This window comes from Silurus aristotelis (genome assembly GCF_946808225.1).
Source record: "Silurus aristotelis genome assembly, chromosome: 1".
Lineage (NCBI taxonomy): Eukaryota > Metazoa > Chordata > Actinopteri > Siluriformes > Siluridae > Silurus > Silurus aristotelis.
In genome coordinates, this window is record NC_139574.1 from 32,136,638 (window position 1) to 32,159,195 (window position 22,558).

At 36.6% G+C, this 22,558-nt stretch overlaps 2 protein-coding genes across 4 annotated transcripts; one reads left to right on the forward strand and one right to left on the reverse strand.

Annotated features, from left to right (window-relative positions):
* The first annotated feature begins 7,461 nt into the window (after positions 1-7,461).
* On the forward strand, positions 7,462-12,819 carry cxcr3.1 (chemokine (C-X-C motif) receptor 3, tandem duplicate 1). Of its 2 annotated transcripts, none has more exons than XM_083542646.1 (3): positions 7,462-7,571; positions 8,747-9,112; positions 11,344-12,819. In XM_083542646.1, the coding sequence occupies exons 2-3, from the start codon at positions 8,750-8,752 to the stop codon at positions 12,055-12,057; spliced, it is 1,077 nt and encodes a 358-aa protein (XP_083398772.1). In that variant the 5' UTR covers positions 7,462-7,571; positions 8,747-8,749; the 3' UTR covers positions 12,058-12,819. The 2 variants fall into 2 exon arrangements, with proteins under 2 accessions (XP_083398772.1, XP_083398773.1); XM_083542647.1 differs by having other exon boundaries at positions 7,465-8,416; positions 8,464-9,112.
* A 1,959-nt stretch (positions 12,820-14,778) lies between these two features.
* Positions 14,779-22,525, reverse strand: LOC310732746 (C-X-C chemokine receptor type 3-like). Of its 2 annotated transcripts, XM_083553373.1 has the most exons (3): positions 22,313-22,525; positions 18,829-19,161; positions 14,779-17,757 (listed from the first exon to the last, which is right to left on the reverse strand). In XM_083553373.1, the coding sequence occupies exons 1-3, from the start codon at positions 22,322-22,324 to the stop codon at positions 16,981-16,983; spliced, it is 1,122 nt and encodes a 373-aa protein (XP_083409499.1). In that variant the 5' UTR covers positions 22,325-22,525; the 3' UTR covers positions 14,779-16,980. The 2 variants fall into 2 exon arrangements, with proteins under 2 accessions (XP_083409499.1, XP_083409498.1); XM_083553372.1 differs by lacking the exon at positions 22,313-22,525 and having other exon boundaries at positions 18,829-19,871.
* Positions 22,526-22,558: the final 33 nt, after the last annotated feature.

Here is a 22,558-nt window from a genome sequence, read left to right on the forward strand (position 1 = left end):
TGGCAATGCGTTAAATAATCAGAATATCAGAAATGTTTGGTAACTATGGCACTTGTCATATTTAGAGGAAAGTCATGACAGCTTATCTCATTTCTCTTCAGAAGCATTGGAAAACCTTCAAATAGCATAAGGGTTCCTGTTCTCGGTTCCTCATTATAAAAAGAATATGTTTACATGACAACCACAAAACACCTGGTAGAGTTAACCTGCTGAACTCAGTATGTACAGAAGCAATGCGTTAAATGAGTCTGCTGCTGTAAAGCAATATCTCTGACCTATTCTTGGCTGTGGGTTCTTTAAAAAAAAGGTCTTGGCTCTGAATTGCTCATGCACTGCAGCACATGCTCAGCTTCCACCTTGTGTACCCTAATCATTTTCTCAAGAAAAATTAGTCACTATTTAATGTGCTATAACTTGTATTCTTAAGACTACAGATGGCATATGTGGGTTTGGTAATAAAAAGTTATGTTGCCCAACATTTGAAAAAAAGCATCGCAAGTGCATAGATGCAAGGCTTCACTTTTGTTCTTTTTTTGGACATTTTCAAGATAACTTGATTGACACTTTTGATTCATCTACTTTTCCAGAAACCTAAATGAAATCCTGTGATTTCTTTTAACCTGGTAAAGGCATATGTCATTATTTGATTTGCATAAAGAAATAAAACATACACAAATACAAATAAACATGAGTACTGTTATTTCCATACAAGTTTAGACATATGAACTAATACACATAATTTATTTATGTGTCTCTGAACAAGGAACAGGACGTGGTGTAAAGGTGTGAAAAAAAACATCCCGCCATGTGATCATTGAGTGAAACCTAGCAAGTGTACCTACCAAGTTTACCAATGTCAATATACTATAATGTTGTTCATACTAATTAAAATTCTATAAGGTCATATGTACATACACTTTAAGTTAAAGAATGAAACAACCTTAAATTCATTTGATTGTAGTAACAGGATTATGGAGTATTTTTTATTTATTTATTTATTTATTTATTTATTTATTTATTTATTTATTTATTTATTTATTGTTTTAGGTGAATTGGGAGGATTTTAAGCGAGATTTCTTTTTTAGTCCACATCAGATAAAAAAGCAAAACCACAAAACTCCTTCTGTTGAAATTCCCCTATAGGTGAAGAATACATGTATTACATTACCAAACTGCTTATGCAATGTCCCCGAGCAGCTAACTATCTAAGAGGAAACGAACTGCTCTCTTTCACAAACAATAATGAGAAAAGACTCATGAGAGTAATAAGAAAGTATATGCATATTATTCTATGATGTGTTTATTGGAGCCTAAATAACAATTACATGGTCCAAATAACTTTAGGTGATGACAGAATGAGACAACATAATATTTAATGGAGTTTACAACAGTTTGACTATCACTGTAATGGCAAGTCTAGATTGCAACTAGCACCTGGACTTCTCTCTCTGTCTCACTTCCCTTGCTGCACAAATATTATTTACAATTATTCACTATTATTTGCATTACTTGCACTAGTGGAAAAAACTTTAACTCTGGACCTAGCCACTCTAACTCTGGACTGGACTAGCACAGCGTCACTTTATACTATTTCGCCAGCACATGGACACTTTAATGGCAATCACAATCATACTAGGTCACTATAATCTGTTCTTCTGACTATATCTGGCATACATATCCATATGCATCCATCCCATTGTATATACATAAACATATACTTTTTTCCCAATTTGTGTATGTCTTTTTCTTCTTTCAGCTTTTCCCATCAGGGGTCGCTGTATTTATGATACGCATGTTCGATTTGGCACGTTTTTACGCTGGATGCCCTTCCCAACGCAACCCTCCCCATTTATCCGGGCTTGGGACCGGCACTAAGGGTGCACTGGCTTGTGCAACACTAATAGCTGGGGTTGGTTCCCGGGCTGCAGTGGTGAGAGCGCCGCATCCTAACCACTAGACCACCAGGGAACCTCTCAATGTTTGTGTGTGTGTGTGTATGTGTATATATATATATATATATATATATATATATATATATATATATATATATATATATATATATATATATATATATATATATATATAATATATAATATTTATTCTATTATTTTCATGCTTTATAGTCAGATTATATTTGTATATATTTCTATACTTTATTAGTTTTTTTTTTTAACGTTACTTTACTTTTTTTTTTTACATTTTTATCTTTATATTGTATTTCTTTTCATATTTACAAGTCGGATAGACAAAAAGCATTTCAATATGCCATACTCTGTATAATTGTGTATGTGACAAATAAAATTAGAATTTGATTTGAATTTGAAAACCTTTGGTAGTTTGGTGTTCTGAAGCACTTGGTGCCTATCTACATCCAAACTATAAGAAAGGGCATTAGCCATGACCTCAAAAATAATTGTTCCTGATCATCAGTCTGGCAAGGGTCGGGTAGCCATCTCCGAACTATCTGAAATTTACCATTTTACAGCCAGAAGGATTGTTTGCAAATAAAGAGCCTTCAAGAGAGTTGCCAATTTTCTAAAGAGGGCTTCTTGCACAAAGATATAAAAAAACTCTATTCATGTGACCTATTGGTCTACAAAAACATTTGGCAGCAAAACTGCACCTTAACAAATGACAAATATTCTGGAACAATATCCTTTGGACTGAATGGACCAAATTCCATTTTTTGATCATCAAACACAGCACCATGCTTGGCAAAACAACAAACAACAAACAATTAACACAGCGTATCACCACAAACACCCCATCTCAGCTGTGAAGCATGGTGGTGAAAAGGTGCCAATCTGATTTTATTTTACATGCCACAGGACCTGGGAATCATGCAGTAATTAAGACAGCATGGTAGGGTGGATGGCCAGGTAGCAGAATGCTCAGAATGACTGACAAACCTCCCCCACATTCTAAAATTTCATAGACAATTTTATTTTATGTAAAGATTTTTGACTTTTTTCAATTTGTTATTTTGCAGCCTAAAACTACAATCGTTCTTTTTACACTCAGTACCCCATAATGACAAAGTAAAAACAGAATTGTAAACTGTCTGCACATTTTTTTTAAATAAAAAATAAATTAATTCTTTGCTAGCTGGCCCAGAATAGCATCAGCATTTTTCCGTCCTCTGATTGGTTACGAGTGGTACCACTGGCTTACAGCCTCTGAGGAGCGTGACAAATTATTAATCTGCATCTCTGGTGAGTAGGGTGTATTTTATTTAAATTTTTTAGGTTTTTGTCATGTTATTAGACAAATATTGATTCTAAACTGCTCCAGATGATGTAGGTGCACAGGTGCGGTTGTAGTGTAGAGGTTTGGAGCTTGCTTTAGTAAAATGGTAAGCACCCTCCATATGTAATTCACCCTCCATATGTGAAATGCCTCTCTCCCTGTAATGGCATGCATTGTTATATTGCATTTTTGTACAGTATTGATGGTTTCAATAATTGCAACGTAATAGTGGTGGTATCAAGAGGTGGATTAAGTCGGGCAAGTCACCACCAAAGGCCCAGATACCAAATGCACGGCCCGCCACTGCAATAATTGTGGTATTGTTCCATATTGTCTTTAAACAGTGTATCTCGCTTATGCTCCTACTAGCTAATTTCTAATGCGTTCACCTTTCTTGTCAAATAAAATTGCAGGGTTTCTGTATATACAGTGAGGAAAATAAGTATTTGAACACCCTGCTATTTTGCAAGTTCTCCCACTTAGAAATCATGGAGGGGTCTGAAATTGTCTTTGTAGGTACATGTCCACTGTGAGAGACATAATCTAAAAAAAAAAAATCCAGAAATCACAATGTATGATTTTTTAACTATTTATTTGTATGATACAGCTGCAAATAAGTATTTGAACACCTGAGAAAGTCAATGTTAATATTTGGTACAGGAGCCTTTGTTTGCAATTACAGAGGTCAAATGTTTCCTGTAGTTTTTCACCAGGTTTGCACACACTGCAGGAGGGATTTTGGCCCACTCCTCCACACAGATCTTCTCTAGATCAGTCAGGTTTCTGGCCTGTCACTGAGAAACACGGAGTTTGAGCTCCATCCAAAGATTCTCTATTGGGTTTAGGTCTGGAGACTGGCTAGGCCACGCCAGAACCTTGATATGCTTCTTACAGAGCCACTCCTTGGTTATCCTGGCTGTGTGCTTCGGGTCAATGTCATGTTGGAAGACCCAGCCTCGACCCATCTTCAATGCTCTAACTGAGGGAAGGAGGTTGTTCCCCAAAATCTCGCAATACATGGCCCCGGTCATCCTCTCCTTAATACAGTGCAGTCGCCCTGTCCCATGTGCAGAAAAACACCCCCAAAGCATGATGCTACCACCCCCATGCTTCACAGTAGGGATGGTGTTCTTGGGATGGTACTCATCATTCTTCTTCCTCCAAACACGTTTAGTGGAATTATGACCCAAAAGTTATATTTTGGTCTCATCTGACCACATGACTTTCTCCCATGACTCCTCTGGATCATCCAAATGGTCATTGGCAAACTTAAGACGTGCCTGGACATGTGCTGGTTTAAGCAGGAGAACCTTCTGTGCCATGCATGATTTTAAACCATGACGTCTTAGTGTATTACCAACACTAACCTTGGAAATGGTGGTCCCAGCTCTTTTCAGGTCATTGACCAGCTCCTCCTGTGTAGTTCTGGGCTGATTTCTCACCTTCCTTAGGTGATCATTGAAACCCCACGGAGTGAGATCTTGCATGGAGCCCCAGTCTGAGGGAGATTGACAGTCATGTTTAGCTTCTTCCATTTTCTAATGATTGCTCCAACAGTGGACCTTTTTTCACCAAGCTGCTTGGCAATTGCCCTGTAGCCCTTTCCAGCCTTGTGGCGGTGTACAATTTTGTCTCTAGTGTCTTTGGACAGCTCTTTGGTCTTGGCCATGTTAGTAGTTGGATTCTTACTGATTGTATGGGGTGGACAGGTGTCTTTATGCAGCTAACGACCTCAAACAGGTGCATCTAATTTAGGATAATAAATGTAGTGGAGGTGGACATTTTAAAGGCAGACTAACAGGTCTTTGAGGGTCAGAATTCCAGCTGTTAGACAGGTGTTCAAATACTTATTTGCAGCTGTATCATACAAATAAATAGTTTAAAAATCATATATTGTGATTTCTGGATTTTTTTTTTTAGATTATGTCTCTCACAGTGGACATGCACCTACGATGACAATTTCAGACCCCTCCATGATTTCTAAGTGGGAGAACTTGCAAAATAGCAGGGTGTTCAAATACTTATTTTCCTCACTGTAAGTAGCATCAATTCAATTGTACGTACCATTTAAACTTCCATTATAGATGTGCATCTAAATATACAATAATCCAATGTATCATTTTATTTTTTTGCCACATATCCATTTATATAGCTTTCACTAGTAAAACTGAGCTGATGATACAGCGCAGCAGTTGTCAGTAGCTTGGATGGCTTATAAATGGTGTGCAGATCCTGTCATTTGCATGCTGGTTATGTTGAGTTTTTTTGTGCATGCACATACCAAATACAAACCTATTAGGGCCTAATATTGCACTACATATCATGAGCCATGAGACACTTTGACTTTCTTATGGTATAATTTGGGTAATGTCACCTGTGGCAAAATTGGGAATGAAAACTCTGACCTAAAATGCTAGTATGCTGAAGTAATATATACAGAGACTTATATAATAATTCTCAAACTTTCTAACCAGCAAAATGTTAAAATGTATTTATTTAGGAATTGTTGGTAACAATTTTGGTTTATTGGTCTTTAATTCGGTGCAGTTATTTAGAGGTTAAAGGAGTTATCACTGGTGGTATAGACACTGGCTATTACACTATTACAAGTTTCTATTGAAGATGTTTTTTCAGCATTATTAAATTACTGGAATAGAAAGTAAATTTTGCGTAATTTGTAGTGACACTTTGAAATTATCTATAATTTTTTTCTATGTGATTTGTAAATCTGAATGTTTAGAACAACACCATCCACATGACAATTCGAGATTATTTTAAACCTATTTATTCTGCTCAGTTATAATGAACAAGCCATTTTTTTTAGCAGTTTTAAAAGAAATGCACACAACAATAGCCATAACCTTTCTTAGGAAATAAAAGCTAGACAGCGATGCACGTTATGCTGAATAAGTTAAAGGAAACGCACGCCACCTTATTCTGAGAATGACTCATAAAATGGGTTGTCTTTTTTCTTTCTGAACACAATGCTAGATGCTTTAAAACAAAGATCTACTAAAATAATTTACTTTTCAGATGAATACACTGAAATTTATTTTTTTTTTTGTTCAAAACATACATTCTAGTCTGAGTAACATTTTAGCTAGGTGACAAAATGTGTTAATACATTTTGATGTTACATTACACAACCAAAGAAAATATTTCATGGTGCATGCAGGTATGGTCACACATTGTATACAATTGAACATGACAGGAAATATTCCCCCATAACTTGTGAAAATGCTCAGTACAATCAGTTTTCATGACAATCTTGTGCATAGTGATTTTTAAATAAGCTTTGCTGTGATTAACTCTGTAAACTGTCTAAAAAAACACTTTTCTTAAAGATAAACTACTCTCCTACTTAGCATCATCTCCTTCACAGTTTGAGGTATTTAAAATAATTGAATAATATTTAATGTAATAATAATAATATTTGGTTTGAGCAACCCGATCTTGTATAAAACTGAAAACAAGTAACAACCCAAAGTGTGAAATGCTCATTTGCATGCAATGCGAATGCCAGAGGCAACTAGATTGTTTGTGAAATTCTAATGCAATTCTAATAGAAGATGCATCAAATGACCAAATAGAAACAGGGCTAGTGTGTGGAAGGAAAATGCTCATATTCAAAATGACTTTTAAAAGCAAGATCGTCACACAAAAGAAAAACAAAAAGGGCCGAACTTAGAACCCAGAGAAAAGGCAGTGGTTTAACGGTGCCCCTAACTAACATAAAGATCAGCGAATGTTTCTACATAGGAAAATGATTCATTTTGAGAATTGTTATTATTTTCTAATTGTACATTTTGGGTCTAAATTATGGCAACACTTCCCCTCCACCCACCTCGGAAAAAAGAAAATCTGTGATCTCTCTCTATGTAGTGTGTGTAAAGATTCCTTGGGAAAGTTGAGGGTCAGGATGAAAAATTGGTTAATTAAATTGAAAAATATGGTCATTGAAATCTTCTGCTCTTTCCTACATTCATTGGAAGGTACCTCTGTGTTTTAGTGATGTTGGTATAAAATCTTGCCCAATGCCAGGCAGAAGGCATGTAAACTTTCCTCAGAAGGCATGTAAAGTTCATTAATTCATAAATTTCATGAAATGTAAATGAATGAATGAATAAAAGATATAAAGATCTTATCATAAATCTGTGGTAACCCAGTTCCTTTTAGTCTCTGCCTCCTCTCTCTTCCTCCCTCCTGCCCTCCCTCCCTCCTTCTCTGTCTGAGCTTATTTTTGTTGTCTACCAATGAGAGAGACAGTTCTCTGTGTGTCTATGTGCATTTCTGAGCAGTTTTTTGAGCAGATTACACGCTGATATGTAAGTTAGAATTTACAGATTTATATTGATGGCGGTATTTTAACTGTTTTTGTGCTTTAAGTTTTGTTTCGATAGATTTAAATGCTTTTTCTACATCATCACTACATCTGCTGAAGAGTACGAACAAATAATTGTGCCACTTTTTTTAGATTCAAATAATATCATACAATATATAATGAAACTTTGTTCAAATAAATGGGCATAATCATTATAATGGTTATATTTTTAAACTCAACATTCTGAAAAAATGTAAATGGGTGATATATTTTATGGTGCAGGTTAGTAGTATTTTGCAGCGGTGCACCTACTGTATATTTTTGTCTGTACACATTAACTGTACACAAACTTTTATTTATTTCATAATCATACATAGGATATAAAAATAGCTAAAAATGAACTAATTGTTCTGATGCAATTCAGATTTTTTTTTCCAGAAGAACAGAACAGAAAAGATAAAAACAAAAAAATCAAAACCTGCTGTATAATCATAATTACTTACCCCCATGCGCAAATTTTGTAAATGTTACAGGCTGATGGTAAAGAGAAAAGACGTGCATTGACTTCAACATGGGGAAATACCGCTTTTAGTCATATAATAACCTCAACAATTTCAGTTTTCATTTACAATAAATTAGTCGAGTTCTGTGCAGAGGATTGATTACTTAGAAACTTTAGAAAATATGCATCAGCACACGAAAAAAATCACATACCAGCGCACCGAATTATATCCTGTATGAATTGCATAATGTGTGGCTTTTAGGGTGCCTGATTCACAATCTGCATATGAACAGCAGCTATAAAACAAAGAATAGTAAATATAAATGTATCTTACCATCTTTTGAATTGTAAAAATTTTTCAAAAGATTTACCATCTTTTGAATTACTAAATCAGATCCCTGTGGCTATTTAAATATTGCTAAGCAACTTGGAAAAAGGAAGTATGCCTTTCACCAAACAGCTTCATTACATAGCAACAGAAGATTATGGTAATATATTTAGTAATATAATAACATATAGTAATAATACATAGTAATATAAAAAATGCTACTATGAACTGAAGTAAAAAGAAGCATATAAAGCAGGAACAAGTGACAGAATTCATGTGACTATGCAAACAGACTACCTGTAATGATGGACAGTATTACTAACCTTTTTATTGTCTTTGTATCTTGCAGAAAATGGAAACTATTGAAGCTTCAGATATAGATTTTAATGGAATTAATTACACCTATGATGAATATGAAAATGATAAAGATTGTTGTGGAATGGTGTGTGAACAGCACACAAGTATGCATTTCGAGGCCATCTTCATCCCCGTTCTGTTCTCGGTGGTGTTTGTGCTGGGGCTGTTGGGAAATGGCTTGGTGCTTTTTGTGCTGTGCCAGAAGAGGCGGACATGGAGCGTGACAGACGTCTTCGTCCTACACCTGAGCGTGGCTGACTTGCTGTTACTCTTAACCATGCCACTCTGGGCTGTGGATGCAGTGCAAGGATGGAGCTTCGGCAATAGTTTCTGCAAGCTCTCTGGAGCGATGTTTAGGGTAAGAAGGAGCTGAAGTCTGTAGATCATATGTGTACTTTGCTTAGTGTCCTGACTAATGCTCTTACTCAACTTATGTACCCAATCTTTGGACAAAGTTTTTACACTGTTTAAATTACTTGATGCATGTCCATGGCCAAACATAATTCATATTATTTGTATATATACATGATTTCTCATAGTGAGCAAAAACAAAACTTGACTGATGACTTGCAAATCTTAAAACGAGACAGAAACACCAGATATAAGTTTCCTTTCTTGCACGATGACGTTAACGCTGTATAAGATTGTATGTGTTTTTCTAAATTACATATGAATCTGTAGTTTCATAGCCAGGTGGACGGTGTGGAGGGGGAACGGGGGGGGGGGGGGGGGGTGTTGCGTTTCATACATAAGGGGGGGGGGGGTGTTTGTGTTTGTGTTTCGACAATGTGCTGATGTCTTCATCTTAGTTACCTGTTGGAGATGTTGGAGGTCATGTATCAAAAATATCATTAGAGTTTGTGACATTCATGAACGCACAGTCCTGTGAAATATGACTTTTTATGGGGAAAAAATGAGTGTTCACTTGATATGACAGATATTGCATCTCTTTTGCATACAGCAATAGTGACTCAAGTGAGTGGAAGTGAGAGCCACCTGAGTGGAATTAAGATCCGCTCAGGTGCTGACGATGATAAGAATTGAGATCACGTAAATTATAATACTGATCCTACTGAAGATAAACACCACTAAAGTACTGATACTGCTCTCTACTGGTGATTAGTATCTACTAATACACGTTTGTAAATAATACAGTTCTGTAGAGATTATAAGAACTGCTAAATCTGTAAGGATCAGCTTGTCAGGTCATTTAGGTATGCCTACACTATCACTTATTTAACCAAATTCAATTCAGTTCATGTTTATTTGTTAACCCCTTTTAACAATGAACATTGTCTCAAAGCAGCTTTACTAAGATAATGTGGTGATAAAAATGAATGATGAGCGTAAGTTTGTCCCTGATGAGCGAGCCGGTGGCGACTGTGGCAATGAAAAACTCCCCGTGATAGCAAAAGGAAGAAACCTTGAGAGGAACCAGACTCAAGAGGGAACCCATCCTCATTTTGGTTGCAATGAATGTCCATTTATTACAGATAAACAATTCAACAGATCCAATCATACTGTAGAGTGAGCTCTTGTTACTGTTTCTTCCAGGTGACAGACAATTCCACAAAACAAATGAGAATCCTCCCTGGAGACAGGAAGAGTCTCAGGGAAAGTCTTATTTCTAAGAGCAGAGTAATGTGTTTACAGGTATACACAGGGGAAAAGTGCACATGTCTTTAATTCTATGATATAATTTTCACTATTTTGTGGCCATGACAAATTTCTGTAAACTACCAACCACAGATGAACACTGACTTCAATATGTATTTCATTGTTTCTCTCACTTGACTTCACTCCTGTGACTCCCACATCTGCCACTGCAGTCAGTTCATGTGTTCGCATAGCAGGTTGGAAATTCCCTGTTCTCTTGACTGCATAGAAGAGCTCTTTTATGAATCTGGTGCACAGTGGAATATCCCAGAGCTGCTACACCACAAATTGGGTCATATATTAAATTCATTGCAGTAAGGTGTAACTTCACCAGGGTTCACGTTGGTTTCCTGTGCATTAACCACTGTCTTACCACTTTCACAACAGTGTACACACATTTGTGTGCCAAAAGCTTGGAGAATGTCTTTTATCCTAGCCTTTTTATCCCAGCAGATCCTATAGTGTCATCGGGTTGCTTTGAGAAAGAATGCTGAATAGGTTATGGATCTTCCATAGTGTGAAAGACATTCTTTCTATAACACAATTGCCATAATGCCTCAGTGTGATTGGCAAAGATGCTCCAAATGCAGCCAGTTTAGGATTTGTCCATTTCCATTCCCTTATGTAATTATTAGTATTATAGCTTAACATACATGAGATAAGGAAAAGACTCATATTTGTTACATTTATTATAATTTGGTTTATGATTGCAGTGCCACATGCCATCACAAACAGTAGTCTGTTTTCACATGGCCAATACAGATAAATCAGTTCACCCACACATCATCTCATTGACCAGTGAAGGTTTAACCATAACTATTTAACAATCTCCAAACATCTTGAATCCGCTTCCAGTTTCAATTCAGCTAGGATGTTGTAATGTTGCTTTTTATGAATGGGAATGTGACAACACAGAATAATTTGTTTTTCTAGGTCAACTTCTACTGTGGTATCTTCCTGTTGGCCTGCATCAGCCTCGATCGCTACTTTTCCGTAGTTCATGCAGTGCAAATGTACTCACGCTCAAGACCGTTTCTGGTGCAGTTTAGCTGTTTGGCTGTTTGGTTCTTCTGTCTACTTCTCTCCATCCCTGACTGGATGTACCTAAAAGCCGAAGCAGACTCCAGACGAAACAATAAATATGAATGTGCTCACCATTACCCATCTTCAGAATGGCGTGTGGTATTACGTGGGCTCTACCACGTGTTGGGATTTTTACTTCCCGCCATTGTTCTGCTCTACTGTTACACTCGTGTCGTGGTGCGGCTTCAGTTTGGATCTCAGGGTGTACAAAAGCAGAGGGCTGTACGAATTGTCCTTGCCTTGGTGGTGGCATTTTTCATCAGCTGGCTACCCTACAACGTCACCCTGCTGGTGGATACTCTCTACACCAACCAAACCAGCAACAATAAAACAAACTGTGAAACTTCCACAGCACTGGACTTTGCGCTAATAACCACCTCTACTCTGGGTTACATGCACTGCTGTGTGAACCCGGTTTTGTATGCGTTTGTTGGAGTAAAGTTTCGGCGCCATCTGCTGGACTTGATAAAGCCATTCAGATACAGGCTGCAGTCCAGAGTGGACACTGTGTCACGCAAGAGCTCTGTATGGTCTGCAGACACATCACAAACATCAGCTTTCTGATGGAGCAATACACACACTTCTAAAGTAAATTTGGACTTGTCTTGATTCTGCTAACCCTGGATAAATTTGATCATACAAACATAAAAATTGTAGTCAGATTATGTGTGAACAGATCTCTTTTCATGAATTTCTTAAATAGCAGTAAACATCAGAAGTTTTAAATAATGTGCTCAGGAATAAGAATTTGTGAAATTAGGTTTTTAGAACGGATAAGTTTTTGGTCAACTTAGCTGTTCATATGATGTGAATAACTAGTCTTATTGAAGCTTTAATGCTGGATGAACTATAGAAAGTTTAGGGAAGCACATGGTTTATTCATTTATTTAGGCAGTGTATGGTTAGTGCTGGTCTAGGAAAGCATATACTGTTTAATATAGTTTTTTTTTTAGATGGTTGGGTACAAGAGTCTTTTGTCATTTTTCTGAAATATTTGTATATATATGTATCAAGGTTTCTCATTTTCTCTCATCTCATTTTATTTCTTGTTCCAGTTTTAGAAAAATGTATAAAAATGTATTAAATTAATCCAAAACATTTTTTTTGGAAAGGTGGGAACATTGCACAAGCATTGGCAGGACAAAATTTTTATTACAGCAGAAAATAAAAAAATGATCTCTGCACTCCTTAAAGAAATTTAAGAAGAAAACAGGGTGGTGTGTTGATCGTTTCATTGCTTCAAGGAGAAATGGAGCATCTTTAATGTCTTCAGTAACACACACACACACACACACACACACACACACAAACACACACACACACACACACACACACACACACACACACACACACACACACACACACACACACACACACACACACATAAATGAATAAATATTAATCTATTAATCAATAGATAGAGAGAGAGAGACAAAGAGAGGAAGAGAGAGGTCACTACGACAGCATATTAGAGCCACTATGGGATAAAAATAAATTGGAAGCGGAGGGGCAGGGAATTTGCCAGTTAAAAACAAATTTTAAGTTGAAAAAAATTTCGAGAAGAAATGACAAAAAAAAAAACTCACAGATTTACGAGAAACTTTGTTTTATAAACGTTTTGTGATTTCAATTAATCAATAGATAGATAGATAGATAGATAGATAGATAGATAGATAGATAGATAGATAGATAGATAGATAGATAGATAGATAGATAGATAGAGAGAAAGAATGTTTTACATCTTTTTTTTTATGTATATGTAAAAAAAAATTTTGGGGTTGAGGTTGAATGTTTATTTACTATGTTGACTGGTTCTAAAATTGAGATAAAAAAGATAATTATTTTTGACTTGGATAAAAAAAAAAAAAAAAAGACAAATAATTTTAATAGTCACATTTTTATGCTAAATTTGTTAATATTATTAGGTAAATTCTATATACACAAATGTAAATGGTCAGCAAGATGCCCAATGTATTTAGAATTCTTACAAGAACCTTTAAACCAGTAAGCAATCAGAACTTGAAAAATACTCAAAGATCTAAATTTCTCCTTTTTGTTGTAACCATGTATACCCTCCTTTTATTTTTGTACTTTTATTATTCAAACATTTCAGTATTATATTTACGATATTTTATTATAATGTGAATGTGAACTTTTTTTGTCTTTCAATTGAAAAAAATTTTATCTTTCTATAGAAAAGAACCGGAAGGGTTCCTTAGAACTTCGATTTTCAAGTTTTAAGTTGAAATTTTCAAGTTTAAAACCCTATATTAAAACTAATATAATTAAAGATTATAATAAGATTTTTTGAGGAATAATATTGAAAATGTTGGATTGAAAACACAAACATTTGTGGGATTTTGATTTCTATCAAGGAAGAAAACCAGATAGTTATGCATTATACCTTGCATTTTCCCTTGGATTTAGCAACAAGGAAATACTTGTTATTTTAGCCCAGAATCACCAGATCATCATATTGAAAATTTGATTTTCTTCATGTAAACGTGTGCTGTTTTCTTATTCTGAGTTTTAAACATGGAAATTCTGACTTACGACTTAAAAATTCTAAGTTTTAAACTCAGAAAATCCCTGCCTCTCCCCTTTCAGTTCTTTTTTTAAAAATCCGATACACTGTAATATTATATGCGGTTTTCTTCCTTGAGTTTTAAACTCGAAAGTTTTGAGTTTAAAATTTCGGAAATTCCCTGCCCCTCACCTTCAGGTTTTATTTTTGTGTTTATCCAATAGTGGCCGTAATACGCTATCGTAGGCCTTAGAGCTTCATGTAAATTTTTCTGTTTCTATTTTTTTAAATAAACTGTATTACCAAGTATATGTCTTTTGCTTAGATATATCTATGTTTTCCACCACATCGAATTACTTTTACATTTAATGAAAATTGTTTAACCTTTTTTCAAAATCAGATCTGATTTATTGCCTGTGCAATGCTACATAATTTTAAAATCGACATCTCTACAGCATCCAACTGTAGAGGGCAGTATAACATATTCTAGACTAGGGGTCACCAACCTTTTTGAACTGAGAGCTACTTCTTGGGTACAGATTAATGTGAAGGGCTACCAGTTTGATACACACAGTTTTCAGTTTGATCTGAAATAACAAGCTATTTTTAGAAAAGGCCCGCGGGCTACTCATGTGGTCCTTGCTGGCTACCTGTTATAGACATTAGTGATATGGGCAATTATTGCAGCAAGGCCCTACTTCTAGAAGACTTTGTGTTTTGTATTTTATACACATTTTTGGTGGTATCAAATACTCTTAATAAAAGAAAGATGAATAACGCCTTTATTGTCAGTATACACAAACACATGACAGTCTTGGCCTGCCAATGTAATATCATAAACTATTACACCTACACACACACACACACACACACACACACACACACACACACACACACACACACACACACACACACACACACACACACAAACATTTCCATTGACATAATTGTTAATACAGCTGATTATTATTATTATGCTATGCATTTGAATTAATTTAAATATTTTCTTTTGGAGACCTGTCACATAAGTCCCACCCTACATTACTATACACTATAGTACTCACACATACAAGTTTGGCATTTCAATGACATAATTGTTATTGCAGCTAATTATTGTCATGCTATGCATATTACATCCTTCAGGGAGTTCCGTTTGGAGAGCTGCCAAATAAGGTAATGACACTACATATTCAAACTCTATTATTATTATTAAACCTTCTTCATTTGTCATCCTGTTTGTTAAAGCTGAGTCTTTGCAAAAAAACTCACTTTGAAACTGCTGGTGTTCTCCTTTTCAGAGAAGCTGTGTCAAACCAACACTTCTTTACAAGCAACATTATTATCTTTTTTTAAAGAAATTCAACCTTCTACAACAATCACTTTTGTACTATACAGTAAAGTGCAATTTTGTATCTGTATAAATCACATTTGTTTCTTCTTGCATTGCTCCTCTTTCTCTAATGTGCTGGTCTGTCCAAAAGCACACCCATAAAATGTTCTAACATGTTGCAGAACTCCCATTTCAATGGAAATCCCAAGAAAGCACTTCATCCAACAAACTGACACGGCTTATGCAATACTGGAAACAACACTGACAGAAAAAGACAAAGCACATGACTCTGGCTCACAAGCAGCGCTTAAACTGAGGGAAATGATCTCATGATTCTAGGAAGGGAAGTCATCATGATTCTGCTGTTTGTGTAAGTAAGTGCAGAAATAAGAATTCACTGATGTGTGACACAGGGTTCACCTCTGCACACCGACAGAACCAAGAACTAGCTACACTAACTAAACCATAGAACTAGCTACATAGCTTACAACACTAATATCAGTATCAGGAAAGGAAAAAAATGATATATATATATATATATATATATATATATATATATATATATATATATATATATATAAAATACTTAAAATCTTCGAAAATTAAAATCTTTTCATTTGTTATCAAGGGTCTCATTTATCTGCCCACATTTCCCTTAATGTAACTGATCAAGTTTTTCATGAGAAATTGTGTATATTTATGCATGCTTGCTAAACGGACATATGCAGGAAACCTTGGGGTTTTGCTGGTATTGGAAAGATGTAATAGCAGTTTATTAGGATCAGTCCAACTGACTATCAGTTATATCATCATGAGTTGATTCTGCTGCACACGAGATACAGACATGTGACAGGGACAACAGGCTTATTAAAACTGTATAAATTGTACTGCTAAATACTGGTTTGCACGATGCCTTGCTATAAGACTGCTGTATAAGACACAGCTTTGCAGAAGGAAACATCATGTTTCAGAGCAGGAAATGCTCTGCTGAGTGTGCTGATTAAATCTTTATCTCAAATGTCTTTTTGGTCTTTTTTTTTTTCCCCTCACAGGTGCATTTTAGTAAGTATTTAGAAACAGGTATTACTCTCATTTTCTCTACATTGATTTCAGTATTAGACAAAAGAATTTCAAATGAGTCAAAAAAGATTGCTGTATTAATGTATAATACTTATGAACAAGATAATTAATGACCTGTCTTCCCTTTATTCATATCACTCACACTACTTTCTCATGCCCTGAAAGGTCTTTATAATGTAATTAGGGAAGAAGGATATAAAAAGTATGAACTAAACTGTTCAGGCTTTTTATGCTTTTATTTGTAACGGTAGCATAAGTTCATACTACCACAAGCACCCTGCTGTGCTGTTTAAAGAGAGCAGCGTTTTGTTGGATTTATTTACATTCACTGGATTCGGCTGTGTGTGAGTGGGAGTGCACATAAATACCAATGTATGTGTACTGGGGGTTTTACACACAAATGTGGATATTGTTCTATGCACGTTTCTATGCATGTGTTTTAAAGACTTGCTCACATTTTTAAAAAAAATATACGTACTTCTTTTGCAAACCAGCATTTCACCTTCTTCTGAAAGAATAAAATACAAACAAGAATTTTGGGTCCGTATCATGATCAGACAATGTCGTTATTATTTTCCTGCTGTGTCTGTGTAACTGTCATTTCAGTATCATTCGTTGGACACAGTGATCCTTTTTCCTCCTGTGGGACAGAAATTGGTGTGTCAATTTCTCTAAAATCCCATGGGAAAAAATCACCATTCTCCACTGCACAACTGCCGCACGTCACGACGGTTAACATCCAGCGTCTGAATTTTTCTGAAAAGCCCAAATAGATCAGAGGGTTGAAGCAGGAGTGAAGGACACCCACAGCATGTGTGATTTTCAATGCAGTCCACCTGTGATTGTCACATGGTCCTGTGGATTTGCTGGCTAAATCTTGAAGGGTATCTACCACCAGAGCGATGTTGTAGGGTGTCCAGCTGAGGAAAAAGACGACACAGAGGACAAGGATGACGTATACGGCTCTCCGCTTCTGCACATGTTGATCAGATCTGGACTGCTCCAGGACACAAGTGTAACAGCTGAGCAGCACTATGGCAGGAATCCAAAACCCCAACACATGGAAGCACAAACACGAAGCCACGCGTGATGCTCGAGATGGGTACTCGTACACACATTCGATATCATTCTCTCTATCGGAATTACTCGCAGCCTTCAGGTACATCCAGTCCGGGATGGAGAGAATAAGACAGAAGATCCAAACAGCCAGACAGAGGAGATGCACCAGCCTGGGCTTTCTACATAAGCCCATCTGCCTGGTATGATTTATGGAACGGTAAAGATGCAGGCTGATGCAGGTAAGCAGGAAGATACAGCAGTAGAAGTTGATCTATAGAGGAAGAACGAGGGGAAAAAAAGGTTGCGTCAAAATTGCTTACATTAACAGCAACAACTAGTTATTTCTATTAGAGTATGCACCTTGGCATGGCTACCTGATGTCTGATTATAGTTTATATCTGACCGGAAAAGGCAGTATGTGAATCAAAAGTGATCAAAGACATTTCCTCTGGTTTTAGACAGATTGATTTATTCTTAAAAAAAAAGATGTAAAATGCTGAGAATTTTTTTTAAACCCTGGTTATATCTAGAAAGTCAGAACACTCCAAATAACCAGATTCATAAACTAGTTAGACATTCATGATTATTTGTCCAGTTACCAAAATGATGAATTCTGTAGTAACTTGTATAGTAATACTATGGTATAATACTCTTCATAGGGAAAATTAGAAAAAATTAGAACACCAGAAAAAAAAAATAAAAAAACGAAACTTTCAGGAAGTGGGGGATTACATATGGGTATTGTGGTCAAATACACAGAACTGCCTTTTCTGTTTTTTTTTCTTTTTCACTATTATCATTTTTTCTTCTTTAACCACAGTTTTGTTTTTTAACCATTTAAGTGCTTAAATAGAATTTCAAAATGAAGTCACAATCAGTTAAAAAAAATGTTTTTGTTTTATTATTTTTAGCGTCTTGTTGACAACATGAACATTGCTTATAAATGCTCGCCAGCCTCTAAACCCATATTAAATATAAACTAGCACTTTTCCTGCACCGAAGGGCATATAACATGACAAACTGACATTTTGATAGTTATACACTGGACACGGCTTATTTCTGTATAAACAAGAAGATGATCAGTATTGTTAAATGTGCTAGCTCAATTTATCTTGTCCGATGACACCTAGCCAACGACACACATGAATATGACAATCACAGAGTTAGTAAAGCATAAAAGTAGATGTTATATAGCGTTTTCGTTTTCAATTACATTTTGAAGCAAAATCAAGGCCGCTCAATATAATGACATATCAATAAACAGCTATTACAACATGCCCAAAAATAATCCCTTGAACCACAAAGACATTTTCAGCTTCTGCAAACTATATTGCTTTCCTACCTTAAACAACACTCCAGTCAGCTTACACACTCCACTGCCAAAGCTCCACCCTCGCACAGCGTCCACTGCCCAAAGTGGCACGGTAAAGAGCAGCAGCAGGTCGGCAACGCTCATGTGAAGCACGAAGGCGTCTGTCACGCTCCAGCTACACCTCTTCTGCCACAGCACAACGAGCATCATGACATTCCCCAATAGTCCCAGCAGCAGTGCCACTGAGTACAGAACGGAGAAAAAGGTTGCCACAATGGTCCTGGTCTTGATGCAGTCCTCTTTATACTCGTAGTCCCCATACTCGAAGGTGCCGTTGTGTTCAAACAAGCCGTGCAAGTCGAGCTGCATTTTTGAAAGTAAAAAGGACAATGAAAAATATTGATTCAGACAAAGTGCACTGTCTAAAACATGTGTATGATGTGAAGGGAGTAGATGGGGAGAGTGCTTCATTAAGCACTCTGTCGATTGTCACATGACTGGGTTTCCCAATCTGAGTCAACACTGTGAAGCGCTTCCGTTGGTCTAGCAGCTGACTTCAAAGCATGAGATAAACAAATGTAAAAAAAATAAAACACCTACCACACATGCACACGTCACCACTGAGTCATATACTTCACATATTGTGTGTGTGTGTATATATATATATATATGTAACTGCAATACACACAAATGCTTGCAATGCATTTTTAATCACTAAATGTACCACAATGACAGTTCAAATGTGTCCACAGGATGTCACAAGTACACACCCAGCTTCCATCACTGCTTTACTTCAGCTTGATCAAATATTTTATATCCTTTCTGACATGCTAACCTAGTACAATCTAGTCCATCAATACCTTTTACTGCTGAATACACAAAAATATTTCTACCCCGGGAATATGTTTGCCAGGTTTTTTATCTATCTACCAGCCAATAATTATTAGCAAGTGGTCAGATGGCTTGCAGTTAATGGAGGAAACCACCACCCAAAGAGTATACAAGAAGTTTTAAACCAAAGTGAAAGTAGAAATAGGAACTCAGAAAACAACTCAGAACAACAAATGTCAAGTTAGAATTAACTGTAAACAAATAAAAAAAGTCAGTAAGCGCATCAGCGTCGTTCAAAGTGGATTTATCCCCCTGCAAAACACATACGCTTGCAGTGAAATATTTGTTTTGTGTTCAGCGATCTGGTGCTGAGCTGTTGCTTGGTGCTGCATGTAGTTTATTCCTGTAGAAATGTAGTTATTTCATGTGACACTGATGTCACAGAAGGACATTATGCTTATGCAGTTACAATTTAATAATGGAGGAAATGTCCGAACTGTAATAAACTTTCCACATACACTATTTTTCTTTCATACAGAGAACTCCAATGTGGAAGTGGAAGAAGGGGACCGCAAATGTGTAAACTTTCAGTATGCGGTGTAGCTGTATGGCAGTGTTGAGGCACACACTCAGCTCGAGTTACAGAATGACAAGATGGCAAACACAACGACGCTATTGATGTATTTGTATCGATGTTTGCAAATGAGGGGATGAGAGAGCTGGACAAAAACAGGGCTGCATCACTGAATATTTTTGACTGCTGTATTAGGTGCAATTCCCACTGAGATTAATACAAAATAAATTCATTCATCCATCTATCTATAAATTTCTCCCAGTAACACCATCAGCAGGTAGTTAGATGACATTGGGGTTCATAGCAAAAACCGTAAATGTAAAGAAGCTTTAAAATCAAAATAAAATTAAAGTTTACAAAATGAATAATGTGTTCATCATAATTACAATCATTTATTTATTTTGCTGCTGAGAACATGTCTTTGAACATGTCCTGAACTCATCCAGCAAAGTTTTCTCTGTTGGCCTAAACACTATCAGAATCACTGACCTACATTTATAACCTAAATTCTAATGTTTGTTCCATGAAATTGTATTAATTTATTCCCAACAGTTTATTCTCTTGATTTTCGTAGCGTTTCTCGTGGCTCCACTGCTTCCAGTATGTGGATGTTAGATTTTTAGTCCAATTAGATTTTAGCCTCTATGTGCTGCCATGTCAATCTAATCTGCCCACGGCCTTCAAAGTCAGTTCTGCTGGCCTTTTTACCTTAGTCTCTATTAGCAATGGGTCTGTTTCATTAACCAATAAGATTTCACATTCACCTCACAGCACAGCTAGCTGACCCAGAATAGCATCAGCATTTTTCCTCATCTGATTGGTTGGTCAGAGGGAAACTGTTACAGCCAAGTTTGACTGACAAAACACGTCTGTAGCGCTGCACACATTAATACATATGAGTTAGACTTTTGTACGCCTACGGAGGAGGAGAAATTGATTTGGTCTCGGACATGCTTAAAAATTGATTTTCAAGAAAAGCTAGACACCGTGAGGAGGTCGGCCAACCCCGAAGCAGCTAGGGTTTATTCACCACTTACAAACCAGTGAATACGAGCGACACCACTGGGTCTGCATCTCTGGTGGGTAGGGTGTATTTTATTTACATTTTTAATGTTTTTGCCATGTTATTAGACAAATATGGATTCTGAACTGCTCCAGATGATGTAGGTGGCAGAGGTGTGGTTGTAGTGTAGAGGTTTGGAGTCTTAACTGGGTTTCTTGCTTTAGTAAAATGGTATTCATCCTCTATATGTAAAATGCCTCTCTCTGTATTGCCACGGTTTCTATATGGTTTCTATAATCGTGACATGATAGTGGTGGTATTAGGAGGTGGATTAAGTCAGGTAAGTCACCACTGAAGGCCCAGGTACCAAATGCACGGCCCGCAACTGAGTACTTTGGATACTTAAGTACATTTTAAGGCAAACACTTGTGTACTTTTACTCAAGTAATAGTTTAAAGGGAGCACTTTTACTTTTACTTTAGTGATATTCTACCTACTGTATCTCTTCTTTTACTTAAGTGCATGCTTTGTGTACTTCGTCCACCACTGCTATCTTCTCTCTCTCTCTCTCTCTCTCTCTCTCTCTCTCTCTCTCTCTCTCTCTCTCTCTCTTATTGGCACCATCAACAGGCAGTCAGATGACTAACCCACAGTGTAAACATCAAGTGTAAGACCAAAATGAAAGACGCTTAAAAAAATAAAAAAAACAAGCTCTGATTGAAGAACTGCTTTACACGGCTGAAGATTCATTATTGCACGTTCACGGTGGATATTTGCTCTTCGATGGTCGCATTCGATTTTTGTTCAAGACTTTCAGCAGCCGCACCCCAAATCCAACTTCTTTACATATTCACAAATGATCTGTAAGACTCAGTAACGATCGCCTGCATGCTTCATTGATTACTTATCTATCTGTGCTCGTGCGCTGATTTTGATATTAGGCAGCACTAGGATTTCTACCACTAGACCGTGATGACCTTGTAAAGTTTGTAGTCTCAAGCCAGTGGAAAAAATACTAACAAGACAGTGTATAAAACAGGAAAACAAAAAACTCTGCACTGTGTGTCGTCAACAGGAGGAAGAAGAAGAATAAGGAAGCGACTCACCTCACTGGCCATTTCCTTTTCTCACACTTTTGCTCCCACATTCACTCGGCGTCTATTTCGCTTTGAATATTTCTGAAACGAGATCATTCACACTGTTTCCGTCTCCGTTTAAGGATTGTGGATAAGTCACTTGGAGTATTGTGGTGCTTTTTGCACCTCAGTGCGCATGCGCGGTATCATATATCATACTTTGTTTTTAGGTGCGGTGTGTGTGTGTGTGTGTTTGTGTTTCTAAACGTGATTTAC